Raw genomic sequence first — 13,895 nt, 5'->3', positions numbered from 1 at the left:
ACTTACCATCCCAACCCATTGTAAGACATACACTTCTGACATAAGAGAACTCCTTAGAGGTCGAATAAAGCGTGTAAGCACCTTTGAGTAATGCACCTGCCCCCAAGAGAGGGCCCGGAAGCCCAACGTGGGCTTAGCGCACAGACCTTTGCTAATCTGTTTATTTCCTTGAACTGGAAGCAGGCTGCGATGGGCTGCGATTCCCAGGACGATACATTTAATTAGAACAAAACAGAAAACAAAAAAAAAAATTTTTGTAAAAGCTCACCAAACTGCTGCACTTGTGTCTCTGAATGTGGGTGGCATTTCTTTTAAAAGGCAAAGTATGGTCTGTGAAGGAGAAAGGGAAAAGGGGAGGTGGAAGTGGGGAGAAGGGGCCGTGGTACCTGGCAAGGAAGCCCTAGCTAAGACCCCTATCTAGGGAAGGTCCTGAAAGCGATTCCCCAGCCCGGGCTGCTGTGGGGCAGCCATCTGTCCAGCGCGATCTCTTCCCCTCCCCACCCCCACTCCTCCTCAGACTGCCTTTCCTGCCCGTGGAAAACCTCCTTCCATTTCCAAATCCACTCTCTAGACACCTCTTCCCCTACCCCACCAGGAAAGGGAGGGCAAACCCTGCGCCCCAAACCCCTGGAGCAAGGGAGACCGAGGCCCCAATCTTGCCCTGAAATGCGCCGGGCTGGCGCCTTTATCACCCTCCAGAACAGGGCGTGGGGCAAACCCATTTCGCACTTAATAAAGGGGAAGGGGGGGCGCTCCCTTTCACCCCCTGCCAAAGCACAAAAAAACCTCGTTTTCTCTCCCGGAAGGGATGGCGCCCCATTTTAGCCCGAAAGAGGAGGGAACCCCATGAGAAAGAAGAGACCAACTTCCTCTCCCCTCTAAGGCAGGGAAACCAAACCTCCATCCCCCCGACCAACCCCGCCAAAAACGCAGCACCTACCTACGAAAAACGAGAGGACCCCTGCCTTTAAGAAAAACACGGGGAAGGGGCTTCTCCCCCCAAAGAGGGCAGGGGCTTCCATCAAGGGGGCTTGAGATCCGGCCCCCCCACCAATTTTGCTCTCTAGGGTAGAGCTAGGAAACACCTCCCGCCAAAAAGTGCGAGTGCCCCCACCCAAAGCACCCCCCCAAAAGGATGGAGAGAAAACTGAACGAACCCCCACTTTCTGCCTAAGAAAACTAGGGTACCTCTCCAAGTAGGGCAGGGCACACCTCCCGCAAAAGAAAGGATACTGCCAGGGACTGGGAGACCCCAACTCCAAACCCCTAAGAGCGGGGCTACTGCTCGAGATCTCCCCCCCCCCCCCGCCAAAAGGGTCCGGGAGCCCCTCCCCCATCCCCTTCCCCGAAGCCAGGCGACGGGCAGGCTGGCCGATGGCTGCCAGCTCCGGGCGCTGGGGCAGCCAGGACCCCCGTGAGCCTTCGCAGCCCCCCCCAGCGCCCCCTCCCCAGGGCGGGCGGGCGGGCGCGGGGGTCCGGGGGGCGCCTCCTCACCTTCCCCTCAGCATGGCGCCCAAAAAAGACAGAGCGAGAGCGAGGGAGAGCGGGCGAGCGCCGCGAGGGGGGGGAAACGCATGAGGCCAGGAGAGAAAGCAAGCGAGAAAGAGCGAGCGAGCGAGAGACACCCACCGACCCCGCCCTTCCTCCTCCTCCTCCTCCTCCGCTGCCCGGCCCAACATGGCGGCCGCCCCCCTTCCTCCTCCTCCTCTTCCTCCCCCCGGGGACGCTGCCCCGGCCGGGCCGGGGGCCTGACCTGTCGTCAGGGAGCGGGAGGCGGTGGTGGAGGAGGTGCGGGGTGGCCGGGCAGGCGTCGGGGGAACACGGAGGAGGCGAAGGCGTTGATGGCGGCGGCGGCGATGGCGGCTGCGGCGACTCTGATGGTGGCGGCGGGGGGGTCCCGGGCGCGGCCTCCATAGTTCCTTTGGGGGGGAGGGGATGTTAATGCACGAAAAAGGACTGCTTGGGCGTGGCGGGAGGGGCACACTTCAGCTCTGAGGGCTCCTGATAGGAATGGGTATATATTTTTTCGGTTTCGGAATCACCTCTGCGCCGACCTCCGCGTAGGCCGCGCGGCCTAGGCCTTGGCGGGCCGCTCGCCGCCTTTCTCCGCAGCCCGCCCCTGGGGTCACTCGCTCACGGGCGCGGGGCCCTCATCGGGGCGAGAGCCCCCACACACACCTCCCCCGCGGGCCCGGAGGTGGGGGACCCGGGAGACACGGACACTGGTGGGTGGTTGGGTGTAATTAGCGCGGGCCGCGCGCGATGGAGCAAGCGAGGGGGGAGGGGAGAAGAGGAGAGCGAGCGAGGGGGTTAAAAAAAAAGGATTTTAAGGAGAGAGGAAACGGGCCGCGGAGACGGGCCGACTGTCTGTCTGCCCGCCCTAGGTGCCCCGGCTGCTCGGCCCCCGCCGCAGTCAGAAATTCACACAAAATGGCGGCTCAGCCCAGAGGAGCCTAAAGGCTGAGGCGGGAGGAAGGGCGAGGTGGGAGGGGGAACTGGGAGGCGGAGGCGGCGTCACGTGGAGGAGAGGGGCAGAGGCCCTCTCCCGACCGCCGGCGGAAAGAGCCGAAAGCCGCTGAGCGGGAGACTGGGGGTAAGCGGAAAGAGCCGAAGTGGCGATGGGGGTGTGGCTAAAGGATGTATGGAAAGTCGTGGGGGCCGGAGATAGCCGAAGTGGACGAGGACCGGGTTTGGGCGGGGGAGAAAAACAAGGAACTGAGACGATCCGGAAGGAGCCGAAGGCGGCGTCCGAGGTGGGTGGCAGGAGGCGGAACTAGCCGAAAGAGGGATTTAGACGGAAAAGGCCGAAGGGCCGGGCTCGGGAGGCGATTCGGAGTAAAAGAGTGGGAAATTCGCCCGAGAGCAAGCGAACCGAAAATCGCCAGCTTGAGGGAAGGCTCCCGCCGAAAGTTTTAGGTGGGAGGAAAAGGATTCGGGCTACGAAGAGAAAAAAAATAACCGAAAGCTGGAGGCCAAGTGCCCTAGTTGTAGGTTTCCGGAGTAGGGGAGGATGGAGCCAGGCCGGCCCGGAGCTGACATCATTAGAGACCTCGGTCGGTGACGTCACTCTGGGGCGGTGCGAAAGGGGCGGACCTCGGTACTGCCTCCAGGAAGTTTCAGAACTTGGAGCGCGGTACCGGGAAGGCTCACAATAAATGCTCCACAAGAAAGCTATTGACCGGGTTCAACCAGTGTGCAGACGTAAAGTCCTTTGACCCTCACAGTTATGCAGTGAGGAACTGATACTCCCATTCTGGCGATGCAAACTGATTCCTAGTGTTTAAATAATTGTCTCAAAATCAAAGTATTAGACATAAAGAGAGTCTCAGGAATTTTAATCAGTGCCGGCATTCCATTGCCTCCTCCAAAAATTCGTTCAGTCCTATTTACATCCAAGGCTCTTTGTTTAGTGCTTTTATGAGCTTCTTGAAAAGTGCCAAGCTCCGCGATAGGAACATTCTATCTCCCTGGAGCTGAAAAACCCATAACGCCCCGGGTGGCCAGGGAGGCTGGGAGGGACTGGTGATTAGAAGGGAGACTCTATTATTTGGAGGGTGGTGGCGCCCTGGGCAGAGTTGTTCAAGTTGAGATAGGAAGGAGAAGAGAAAGTTCCAGAGGGCGGAAATAGTTTATTTCAGACCTGGCCAAGTGAAGGAGCATTTAGGTTCCAGGAAAAGGAAAAATAAATATTAAAAAATGCCTCCGGGCCCCTGGATGGCTCAGTGGGTTAAAGCCTCTGCCTTTGGCGCAGGTCATGATCCCAGTGTGCTGGAACTGAGCCCCAAATCCAGGTCTCTGCTTAAGCAGGGAGCCTGCTTCCCCCACTCTCTGCCTGCCTCTCTGCCTACTTGTGATCTGTCAAATAAGTAAATAAAATCTTAAAAAAAAAAAATGCCTCAAGCGGTGTGAAAGATAAACCTGGAGGTGAAGGCACCAAGTCACTTCCTGGTATATTAACCCTACCAAGCAGAAGAAATTGTCCCAAACGTGGTCTGCAACTTAAGCTTTTTGTAAGAGTAATTTACAAGCTCTTTCAGTGAGGTAATTTTCTTTTCTTTTTTTTTTTTTTAAGATTTTATTTATTTTATTTGACAGACAGAGATCACAAGTAGGCAGAGAGGCAGGCAGAGAGAGAGAGAGAGAGAGAGAGAGGAGGAAGCAGGCTCCCCGCTAAGCAGAGAGCCTGATGCGGGACTCGATCCCAGGACCCTGAGATCGTGACCTGAGCCGAAGGCAGCGGCTTAACCCACTGAGCCACCCAGGCGCCCCGGTAATTTGCTTTTCTAATAAAAATATTGAAGCCGTTTGTGAATGAATTTTGATGGTATGAAATTTGTCCTGAGAAACCAGTGGTCCACCCGCTTAAGAGCAGACTGCCTGCCAGTCAAGACTCACAACCTTCAATCTTTTTCTTTTCTTCTGGATCTAGTCTATAATCTCATGATGATTAATTAGCCATTCTCTTCTCCCATCAAGTGTCCTTACTGTGAATAAATTTTCTAATTCAGCCACAAGAGATCTTTTTTCCCCCTTTAACGCATGGTTGTAATAAAATGTTGGCACATGCTTTTAACTAAGTTGTCCAGAAGTTTTCTTTAACACAAGATTAGTAAAGCAGGGCTGTAAGAATGGAAAAGAAAATGCTGCAAATCCTCTTTCCTCGTCCGTGCCTTGATTTCTGAATGCCCTATGTTCTAGTTATGGATGAAACAACACTGGGTGAGAACTTAGACCACATGGAGGACAGGACCCCGTCCTTTCAAGCTGTGGTCTCCAGCTGGTGCCATCTCTGAAGCTTCTGCAGGCCATTCCAGAATTCTAGACGGCCATCTGCTTTTAGGTAATGAAGAAAATGAGGGGCGCCTGGGTGACTCAATGGGTTAAGCATCTGCCTTGGGCTCAAGTCATGATCTCAGGGTTCTGGAATCTAGCCCCCCCCCCCCCATGGGGCTCTCTGCTCAGTGGGAAGCCTGCTTCCCCCTCTCTGCCTGCTTCTCTGCCTACTTATGATCTCTGTCCAATAAAAGAAAGAGAAAGACAGACAGACATTAAAAAAAAAAAAAAAAAAGGAAAGAAAATGAGAACATCAGCAAATCCCGTGAGGCAAAAAGACTTCTCCACGCTTTTTCAGTGTTCCACTAGAATACTGTCTAATACTGTCTGTCAAACCCTTCTGACATTCTAGATATCACTTTTTTTTTTTAAAGATTTTATTTATTTATTTGACAGAGATCACAAGTTGGCAGAGGGAGTTGGGGGAAGCGGGCTCCCTGCCAAGCAGAGAGCCGGATGTGGGGCTCGATCCCAGGACCCTGAGATCCTGACCTGAGCTGAAGGCAGAGGCTTAACCCACTGAGCCACCCAGGTGCCCCTAGATATCATCTTTTTTAAAAAATTATTTATCAGAGAGAGAGCACAAGGTGGGGTGGGGGGAGAGGGAGAGAGGGCAGAGGGAGAGGCAAAGGCAGACACCATGCTGATCCCAAGAGCCTGGTATCATGACCTGAGCAGACAAAGCAGACTGAGCCACTAAGCGCCGCAGCCTTAGAACTTTCTTGGCTGATGAGTAAGAGCAAGAAGATTGCAAGTTTTAGCAACTTGACCTTTGTTTTAGTAAAGAAACTATCCCCCAAATTCCAAAATTCTTCCTCTGGACCTCCAAAATGTCTCTAAGCTTGGCAGACACTTCTATTTTTTCCTAGACAAAATCTGTAATGGCCCTGCATCTGACCAATGCTTCCCTGGTGCCTCTTTCTACTCTGGGAACATCATGTTTCTGGCAAAAGATTTTATTTTTCTACTTACGGGGGTGGCTCTCGGATGTGTTCCTTTCACCGTAAATGAGGGGAGCTTTACACAGAAGTCATTACACCATGTGGAAGAAACACCAGAAGTTGGCTCCAGCCTCTGGAAATCACTAAGGAAGAAAGGAGGAGACTGTTGGCCAAAGAGCAGCATTATGGTATGTGGGATCTTGCTGACTGCCAACGCAATAGCTATTTCCTTTCTTTCTTACTAATCCAACCTTGGGTGAGGGGTAATGAAGTCCAGGCTTGATCATTGCGTCTGCTCTGTTCTCAAGGAAATGATGTTGCCCCCTGGAGGACAGTTTGGGAATTATTGTGGGAAATTTGTTTATTTCGAGGTTGTCAAATGGTTCCAATGCGGGCAGTATTGCTCCCTCCAGAGCGTTTTGGAAGTTTGCAGGGACTTTTTTGGACATCACAATAATGAAGGCTTGTTACTGGTGCTGGAAAACAGGGATCTGCAACATGACCTTGGTAATGAATGATCCTCTAATGAACAAAATTAGTGATAGTTTTTAAATACTGGAAAGAGGGGTGCTTCGGTGGCTCAGTGGGTTAAATCCTTTGCCTTCAGCTCAGGTCATGATCCCAGGATCCTGGGATGGAGCCCCGCATCAGGCTCTCTGCTCAGCGGGGAGCCTACTTCCTCCTGTCTGCCTCTCTGCCTACTTGTGATTTCTGACTGTCAAATAAATAAATAAAACTCTTAAATAAATAAATAAATAAATTCTGGAAAGAGCTGGTATTTCTTTTAAAGATTTTATTTATTTATTTATTTATTTATTTGATAGACAGAGATCACAAGTAGGCAGAGAAAGAGGAAGGGAAGCAGGCTCCCTGCCAAGCAGAGAGCCCGGTATGGGGCTCCATCCCAGAAAGCTGGGATCATAACCTGAGCCAAAGGCAGAGGCATTAACCCACTGAGCCACGCAGGCACCTCTGGAAAGAACTGTTTTACTAACTTCTACTAAACTGTAATGCTGGACTTTTCCAGTTGTGGAATTGTGTGCATAGCAAGTTCATGTCAGATCTGGGAATTTATGAGATGTGTACTACCACCTTTGGGGTAATGAAAATGTTTTGGGACTAGAAAGAGGTGGTGGTTGCACAATCTGGTAAGTGTACTGAACACCACCAAACTGTTCACTTTAATTTTTTTTTTTTTTTTTAAGGGAGAGAGAGCAAGGGAGGAGCAGAGGGAAAGGGAGAGAGAGAATCCCAAGCAGGCTCCATGCCCCTGGAGGACTGGATGCAGGAAATAGTGACCTCAGGTAAAAGCAAGAGTCGGAAGTTTAACTCACTGAGCCACCCAGTGCCCCTGTTCACTTTATTTTTTTTTTAAGATTTTATTTATTTATTTGAGAGAGAGACAATGAGACAGAGATGAGAGAGGAGAAGGTCAGAGGGAGAAGCAGACTCCCCGTGGAGCTGGAAGCCTGATGCAGGACTCAATACCGGTACTCAGGGATCATGACCTGAGCCAAAGGCTTAACCAACTGAGCCACCCAGGCGCCCCTGTTCACTTTTTGTTTGTTTGTTTGTTTGTTTTTTGGTCACAGATTTTTTTTTTCCTGTGATGAGAACTTTTTTTTTTTAAGATTTATTTGACAGAGAGAGATCACAAGTAGGCAGAGAGGCAGGCAGAGAGAGAGGGGGAAGCAGGCTCCCCACTGAGCAGAGAGCCCAATGGGGCTCAATCCCACGACCCTGAGATTATGTCCTGAGCTGAAGGCAGAGGCTTTAACCCACTGAGCCACCCAGGCACCCCAATTTATTTATTTTTAAAGATTTTATTCATTAATTTGTCAGCACGTGCGCACGCTCCCGCCCAGGCACATGCCCAGAAGCAGCAGGAGAGATAGACAGAGGGAGAAGCAGGTTCCCCACTGAGCAGGGAGCCCAATGCTGGACTCCATCCCAGGACCCTGGGATCATGACCTGAGCTGAAGGCAGATGCTTAACTCCCCAGGCATCCCGACTTAAGCATTTTTTTTTTTTAAGTTTATTTATTTTTAAGTAAACTCTACACACAATGTGAGGCTCAAACTCACAACCCTGAGGTCAAGAGTCAGGGGCTCCATTGAGCTAGCCAGGTGCCTGCATATATGTGTGTGTGTGTGTGTGTGTGTATACGTGTATATATATATATTTTTTTAAAAGATTTTATTTATTTATTTGACAGAGGGAGATCACAAGTAAGCAGAGAGAGAGAGAGAGAGAGAGAGAGAGGAGGAAGCAAGCTCCCTGCCGAGCAGAGAGCCTGATGCGGACGTGATCCCAGGACTCTGGAATCATGACCTGAGCTGAAGGCAGAGGCTTAACCCACTGAGCCACCCAGGCACCCCATGTGTGTGTATATATATATATATTTACATATATATATATATATTTTAATATTTTATTTATTTATTTGTCAGAGACAGAGGGAGAGAGAGCGAGCGAGCACAGGCAGACAGGCAGGCAGAGGCAGAGGGAGAAGCAGGCTCCCTGCCGAGCAAGGAGCCCGATGTGGGACTCGATCCCAGGACCCTGGGATCATGACCCAAGCCGAAGGCAGCTGCCCAACCAACTGAGCCACCCAGGTGTCCCAATATTTTTTAAAGATTTTATTTGACAGACAGAGATCACAAGTAGGCAGAGAGGCAGGCAGAGAGAGAGGGAGGGGGAAGCAGGCTCCCTGCTGAGCAGAGAGCCGGACATGGGGCTCGATCCCAGGACCCTGGGATCATGACCTGAGCTGAAGGCAGAGGCTTAACCCACTGAGCCACCCAGGCACCCCATGTGTGTATATATATATATATATATATATATATATATATATATATATATATTTTAAGTAAGCCCTACACCCAATGTCGGGCTTGAATTCACAACTCTGAAATCAAGAGTCGTATGTCCCACTGAGCCAGCCAGGCACCCCTAATTGATGCTTTATTTTTTTAAATATTTTATTTACTTATTTGACAGAGAGAGAGATCACAAGTAGGAAGAGAGACGGGAAGCAGGTGCCCTGCTGAGCAGAGAGCCCGATGTGGTGCTCGATCCCAGGACCCTGAGATCATGACCAGAGCCAAAGGCAGAGGCTTAACCTGCTGAGCCACCCAGGTGCCCCTTAACTGATATCTTTTAAACAACCCTATGAGGTCTTTGGTTCTAGCAGGAAGGGCAGGAAAAGAATTGAAAAACACCACATGGATCTTTGCTCCAGGGTTCTCCGCTCTGACTGTATTTTAGAATCATCTGGGGAGCATTTTGTAAAAATCCCAATGTCTCAGCTCCACCCCAGACCAATTAATCAGTCTCTGAAGGTGGGATCTGGGCACTATATTTGCTGCAAACCTCCCCAGATAATCCTAATATGCAGGTGGGACTGGGAACCACTGCCTTGGTTAATGGTTAGCAGTCACCTCGGTGGAAGTAATTATGTAATTCTGAAACCCAGGGGCCTGATCTATGGAATCACTGCTTTCCACCCCCTTGAAGTGAACAAAAATCTCAGTTTGGGCAGCTTCTCTGATTAGCTGTTGCTGAAAAACAAGCTGCCCCATGGGTATATATGCCATGGTCTCCACAGGGTTTCTGAGAGATATTTGTAGACATTTGTTTATAGCAACATTATTCACAACAGTTGAGAGGTTAGAAGCAACCCAAATGTCTACTGAATGGATGGATGGGTAAACAGAACGTGGTGTTTACTTCCAATGGAATATTTTCATATTCAGCCTTGTAAAAGAAGATGGAGGGTTAGCCTGGGTGGCTCAGATGATTAAGCATTCTGCTTTCAGCTCAGGTCATGATCCCAGGGTTGTGGGTTCGAGCCGCTCATCGGGCTCCCTGCTCAGTGGAGAATCTGCTTCTCCCTCTGCCTCTCCCTCTCCCCCAGCTCATGCTCTCGCTTGCTCTGTTTTTTTCTCTCAAATAAATAAATAAAATCTTTAAAAAAAAAAAAACTGGGGTGCCTGGGTGGCTCAGTGGGTTAAAGCCTCTGCCTTCGGCTCAGGTCATGATCCCAGCGTCCTGGGATGGAGCCCTGCATCGGGCTCTCTGCTCTGCGGGGAGCCTGCTTCCTCCTCTCTCTCTGCCTGCCTCTCTGCCTAATTGTGATCTCTGTCTGTCAAATAAATAAAATCTTAAAAAAAAAAAAAAACTATCTCTAAGAATGGGAGATACTGCTGTAGCCAACTGTGCAAAATGCAATGGGACTTAGTGAACCCCCCTTTGTTGCCATAATTATTTCTTTAGTTGGCATTATTTAACCCTGGAAATATTTGGAGTTAAATGTAGAAATTGTGAAGTGGCTCCGACCTCTGGAATTAATGTTTTGGTTTAAAAGGAATTTGTGCATATTTGGATTTTTATATGCAGGAAGTGTTTAAGAGAACCTGGCCTACTGATGCTCAATATATTTCCCTGCACTGATTCTTTTTAAGACTAGAAAGAGAGCTCCTGCTCAAGAGAGATCATAAGCTGGGGGAGAGGCAGATGGAGAGGGAGAGGCAGACTCCCCACTGAGCAGGGAGCCTGACTCAGATGGATCCCAGGCTGGATCCCAGAACCCTGGGATCGTGACCAGAGCCAAAGGCAGACGCTTAACTGACTGAGCCATCCAGGCGCCCCGGTTTTTCCCTGCATTGATTTAAATACCTGGAGTGACTGAAGTTGTTTAGTCAAAAAATGTGTGTGTGTGTGTGTGTGTGTGTGTGAGAGAGAGAGAGACAGACAGACAGACAGACAGAGAGGATGTGCCAAAACTTCAAGTTAATGAATCTAGACAAAGGATGTATGAATATTCATTGGGCTGTTTTTCTGTAAGCTTAAAAATCTTCAAAATAAAAATCTATGGGACACCCGGGTGGGTCAGTTGGTAGAGCCTGCAACTCTTGATCTCAGGGCCCCGTGTTTCCTGTAGAATTTACTTAAAAAAATATATATATATATTTTTTAATTTTTTTTAAGATTTTATTTATTTATTTGACAGAGAGAAATCACAAGCAGATGGAGAGGCAGGCAGAGAGAGAGAGATAGAGGGAAGCAGGCTCCCCGCTGAGCAGAGAGCCCGACGCGGGACTCGATCCCAGGACCCCGAGATCATGACCCGAGCCGAAGGCAGTGGCTTAACCCACTGAGCCACCCAGGCGCCCCAAAAAATATATATATTTTTAAAATGTTATAGGGGCAGCTGGGTGGCTCAGTCAAGTGGCTCCCTTCGGGCTCCCTGCTGGGCAGGAAGCCTGCTTCCCGGCCTCCCGCTCCCCCTGCTTGTGTTCTCTCTCTCTCTCTCTGTCTGTCAAATAAATAAATAAAATATTTTTTAAAAATTAAGATAAATAAATAAAATAATAAAAAGTTAGGGACGCCTGGGTGGCTCAGTCTAGTTAAGTGTCTGCCTTTGGCTCTGGTCATGGTCCCAGGGGGTCCTGGGATGGAGCCCCACATTGGGCTCCCTGCTCAGCGAGAAGGCTGCTTCTCCTTCTGCCTGCTCCTCCCATGTGTGTGCGATCTCTCTCTCTCTCTGACAAATAAATAAAAATAAAATCTAAATAAATACATAAAGTTATCAAATAGTGTCAACTATTCTCATTGTGTTCCTGAACTTCAAGGCATCTGGACCCTTATCTCCTCCTATAGATGAGGTCAGGGGTGCCTGGAAGGCTCAGTCCTTAAGCACCTGCCTTCGGGTCAGGTCATGATCCCAGAGTCCTGGGATCGAGCCCCCGCACCAGACTCCTTGCTCTGCAGGGAGCCTGCTTCTCCTTCTCCCACTCCCCCTGCTTGTGTTCTCTCTCTCATTGAGTCTCTCCCTGTCAAAAAAATAAAATCTTAAAAAAAAAAAAAAACAACAGTAAGGGGTAAGGTTGTGGTTGGAGGCTGGATTGGAGATCAGGAAAGGAGTTAGGAACGGGCCTTTGCTGGGGACCAAGAAATATTTGGAAGAAACAATACGGACTTGAAGAGGCATGTGCCTCCCAGACATGATCATTTCAAAGAGAACCTCAAATCATTCTAAGCAAAGTGATGTTTACTCTGGACTTGTTCCTTTAGCTGACAGGATCCTGATTTTTTATGTTCTCTATTTGCCTCAAAGTACAACGGTCATATACTGTAATTAACAAATAGATTACCAGTGGCTCCTGCGTGGCTCAGTGGGTTGAGCCTCTGCCTTAGGTTCAGGTCCTGGAATCAGGGTGCTGGGATCAAGCCCTGCACCGGGCTCTCTGCTCAGCAGGGAGCCTGCTTTCTCCTCTCCCTCTGCCTGCCTCTCTGCCTACTTGTGATCTCTGTCAAATAAATAAAATCTTTATAGATTCTCAGTTTTATTTATTTATATATTTTTAAAGATTTTATTTATTTATTTGACGGGCAGAGATCACAAGTAGGCATAGAGGCAGTCATAGAGAGGAGGAAGCAGGCACTCCTCTCATCCCAGGACCCTGGGATCATGACCCGAGCCAAAGGCAGAGGCTTTAACCCACTGAGCCACCAGGAGCCCCAAATTCTCTGTATTTAAAAAAAATCATTCATGATCTCGTTTCTTTCTTTTCTTTTTTTAAAAGATGTTATTTATTTATTTGTCAGAGAGAAAGAACCAGGGGAGGGAGAGGCAGGCAGAAGGAGAAGCAAGGAGCCCAATGAGGGACACAGTCCCAGGACCCTGGGATCATGACCCAAGCCAAAGGCAGATGCTTAATTGACTGAACCACCCAGGCGCCCCAAGCTGCGTGTTTCTTAAGGCCTAGATGGAGAAATTGGTTCAGCGTTTATTCCTTCTAAGCCGTCATAGAGTACAGATTCAAGGACGGGGATTTTGATTCCCCCCACTCAATATCGTTGAAGAATACCAAAGGATTGAAGAATATCAAAGGATTTGTGGGCGTGTTTTATTTTTTATTTTTTCAGTAAGCTTGAGGCACAACGTGGGGCTTGAACTCAAGACCTCCAGATCAAGAGCCGCATGCTCTACCAACAGAGCCAGCCAGGTGCCCCAGATTTGTGGGCCTGTTTTAAACTTCCCACAGAGTGTGTGGGGTGGAGGAGTAAGGGTCAAGGAGATATCCTCAGGGAGGCAGAGTCAGAAAGAATGAGGGGTGCCTAGGTGGCTTAGTTGGTTAAGCAGTTAAGTGTCCACCTTTGGCTCAGGTCATGATCACAGGATCCTGGGATTGAGCCCTTCTATGGGCTCCCTGCCCAGAGGTCAGCCTTCTTCTCCCTTTCTGTCTGGGTCCCCTCCTTGTCTGTCTCTATCAGATAAATAAATAAAATCTTTAGAAAAAGAGAGAGAGAGAGAGAATGCGCTTAAATTCTGGGTCACAGCAGGTGCAGCCATCCTTCCCACCTGGGGTTCTTCCCATGTTTTGTTATTTGAACTTTATTGACTCTGTAAAGCTCAGCAGAAAGTTTACATTCTCAGAATATCCTTTTTCTGACTCCAGCATGAAGTCAAACACTGTCATAGCTCTTTCTTCTTTTCCTTCACAGCACTTCACAAAGTTTCTATTTATATTTATGTGGCTGTTTTATCTCTCCCACTGGATTATGACTGTCCTTAAAGCAGAGGTATGTCCATTTTTATCATTATTGTATCCCTGGGGCCTGGCACAAAGTCAAAAACATGGTAGGGATATGGTAGATATTTTTCAAGACTGTTTAGTGAATAATTCCTTTGCTGGTAAAATACTTCCTGTCTTCCTTATTAGCTGGTCAGCACAACACAGGGCAGATCCATGTTTCTTCTGTTCACCATTTTCATGTCCTTGTATTGTCCTCTCCTATAATGAATACAGCTGTGTATGATCCATGGGATTTTACAGAAGTGGCAGTGTGTGACTTCCAAGGCTGAGTTATAAAAGACATTGATGGGGTGCCTCATTTGGTAAGTGTCTGCTATCGGCTCAGGTCATGATCCGGGATCCTGGGGTCCAGTCCAGCACTGGGCTCCCTGCTCCGCAGAGAGTCGGCTTCTTCCTCTGCTGCTCCCCCTGCTCATGCTCTCTCCCAAATAAATATGTTAAAAAAAAATAAAAGACATTGCTGCTTTCACGTTGCTCTCATGGATCACTCAGTTTGGGGGAAGCCAGCCCCATGTCATGA

At 49.2% G+C, this 13,895-nt stretch overlaps 1 protein-coding gene and 1 long non-coding RNA gene across 20 annotated transcripts in view; one reads left to right on the top strand and one right to left on the bottom strand.

Annotated features, from left to right (window-relative positions):
- Nucleotides 1–2,600, bottom strand: part of ZC3H4 (zinc finger CCCH-type containing 4) — a 42,292-nt gene extending 39,692 nt beyond the window's left edge. For 3 of the 17 annotated variants that reach the window (XR_014305468.1, XM_082710570.1, XM_082710561.1), the window contains exons 1-2: nucleotides 1,495–1,650; nucleotides 269–330 (exon numbers count right to left, since the gene is read on the bottom strand). Coding sequence is in view for 14 of the 17 variants with exons in the window: in XM_082710570.1 (XP_082566696.1) it covers nucleotides 269–306 (38 nt within the window). In the remaining 3 variants the exon portion in view is untranslated. Of the gene's footprint in view, nucleotides 1–6; nucleotides 331–1,494 lie in introns of those variants that run through there. The other 14 variants (XR_014305466.1, XR_014305467.1, XM_082710563.1 and 11 more) reach the window with 11 other exon arrangements.
- A 62-nt stretch (nucleotides 2,601–2,662) lies between these two features.
- Nucleotides 2,663–13,844, top strand: LOC309853002. 3 transcript variants are annotated; one of them, XR_014305480.1, is made up of 6 exons: nucleotides 2,663–2,753; nucleotides 4,699–4,840; nucleotides 6,146–6,281; nucleotides 6,980–7,078; nucleotides 13,284–13,361; nucleotides 13,589–13,844. It is a non-coding gene; the product is annotated as an uncharacterized lncRNA (long non-coding RNA). The 3 variants fall into 3 exon arrangements; XR_014305481.1 differs by having other exon boundaries at nucleotides 13,284–13,844; XR_014305479.1 differs by lacking the exon at nucleotides 6,980–7,078 and having other exon boundaries at nucleotides 13,284–13,844.
- The last annotated feature ends 51 nt before the right edge of the window (nucleotides 13,845–13,895 follow it).

Source organism: Mustela nivalis (genome assembly GCF_964662115.1).
Source record: "Mustela nivalis genome assembly, chromosome: 18".
NCBI classification, from domain to species: Eukaryota; Metazoa; Chordata; class Mammalia; order Carnivora; family Mustelidae; genus Mustela; species Mustela nivalis.
Note: the sequence above shows the minus strand (reverse complement) of the source record. Positions and strands in the feature narration are given on the sequence as shown.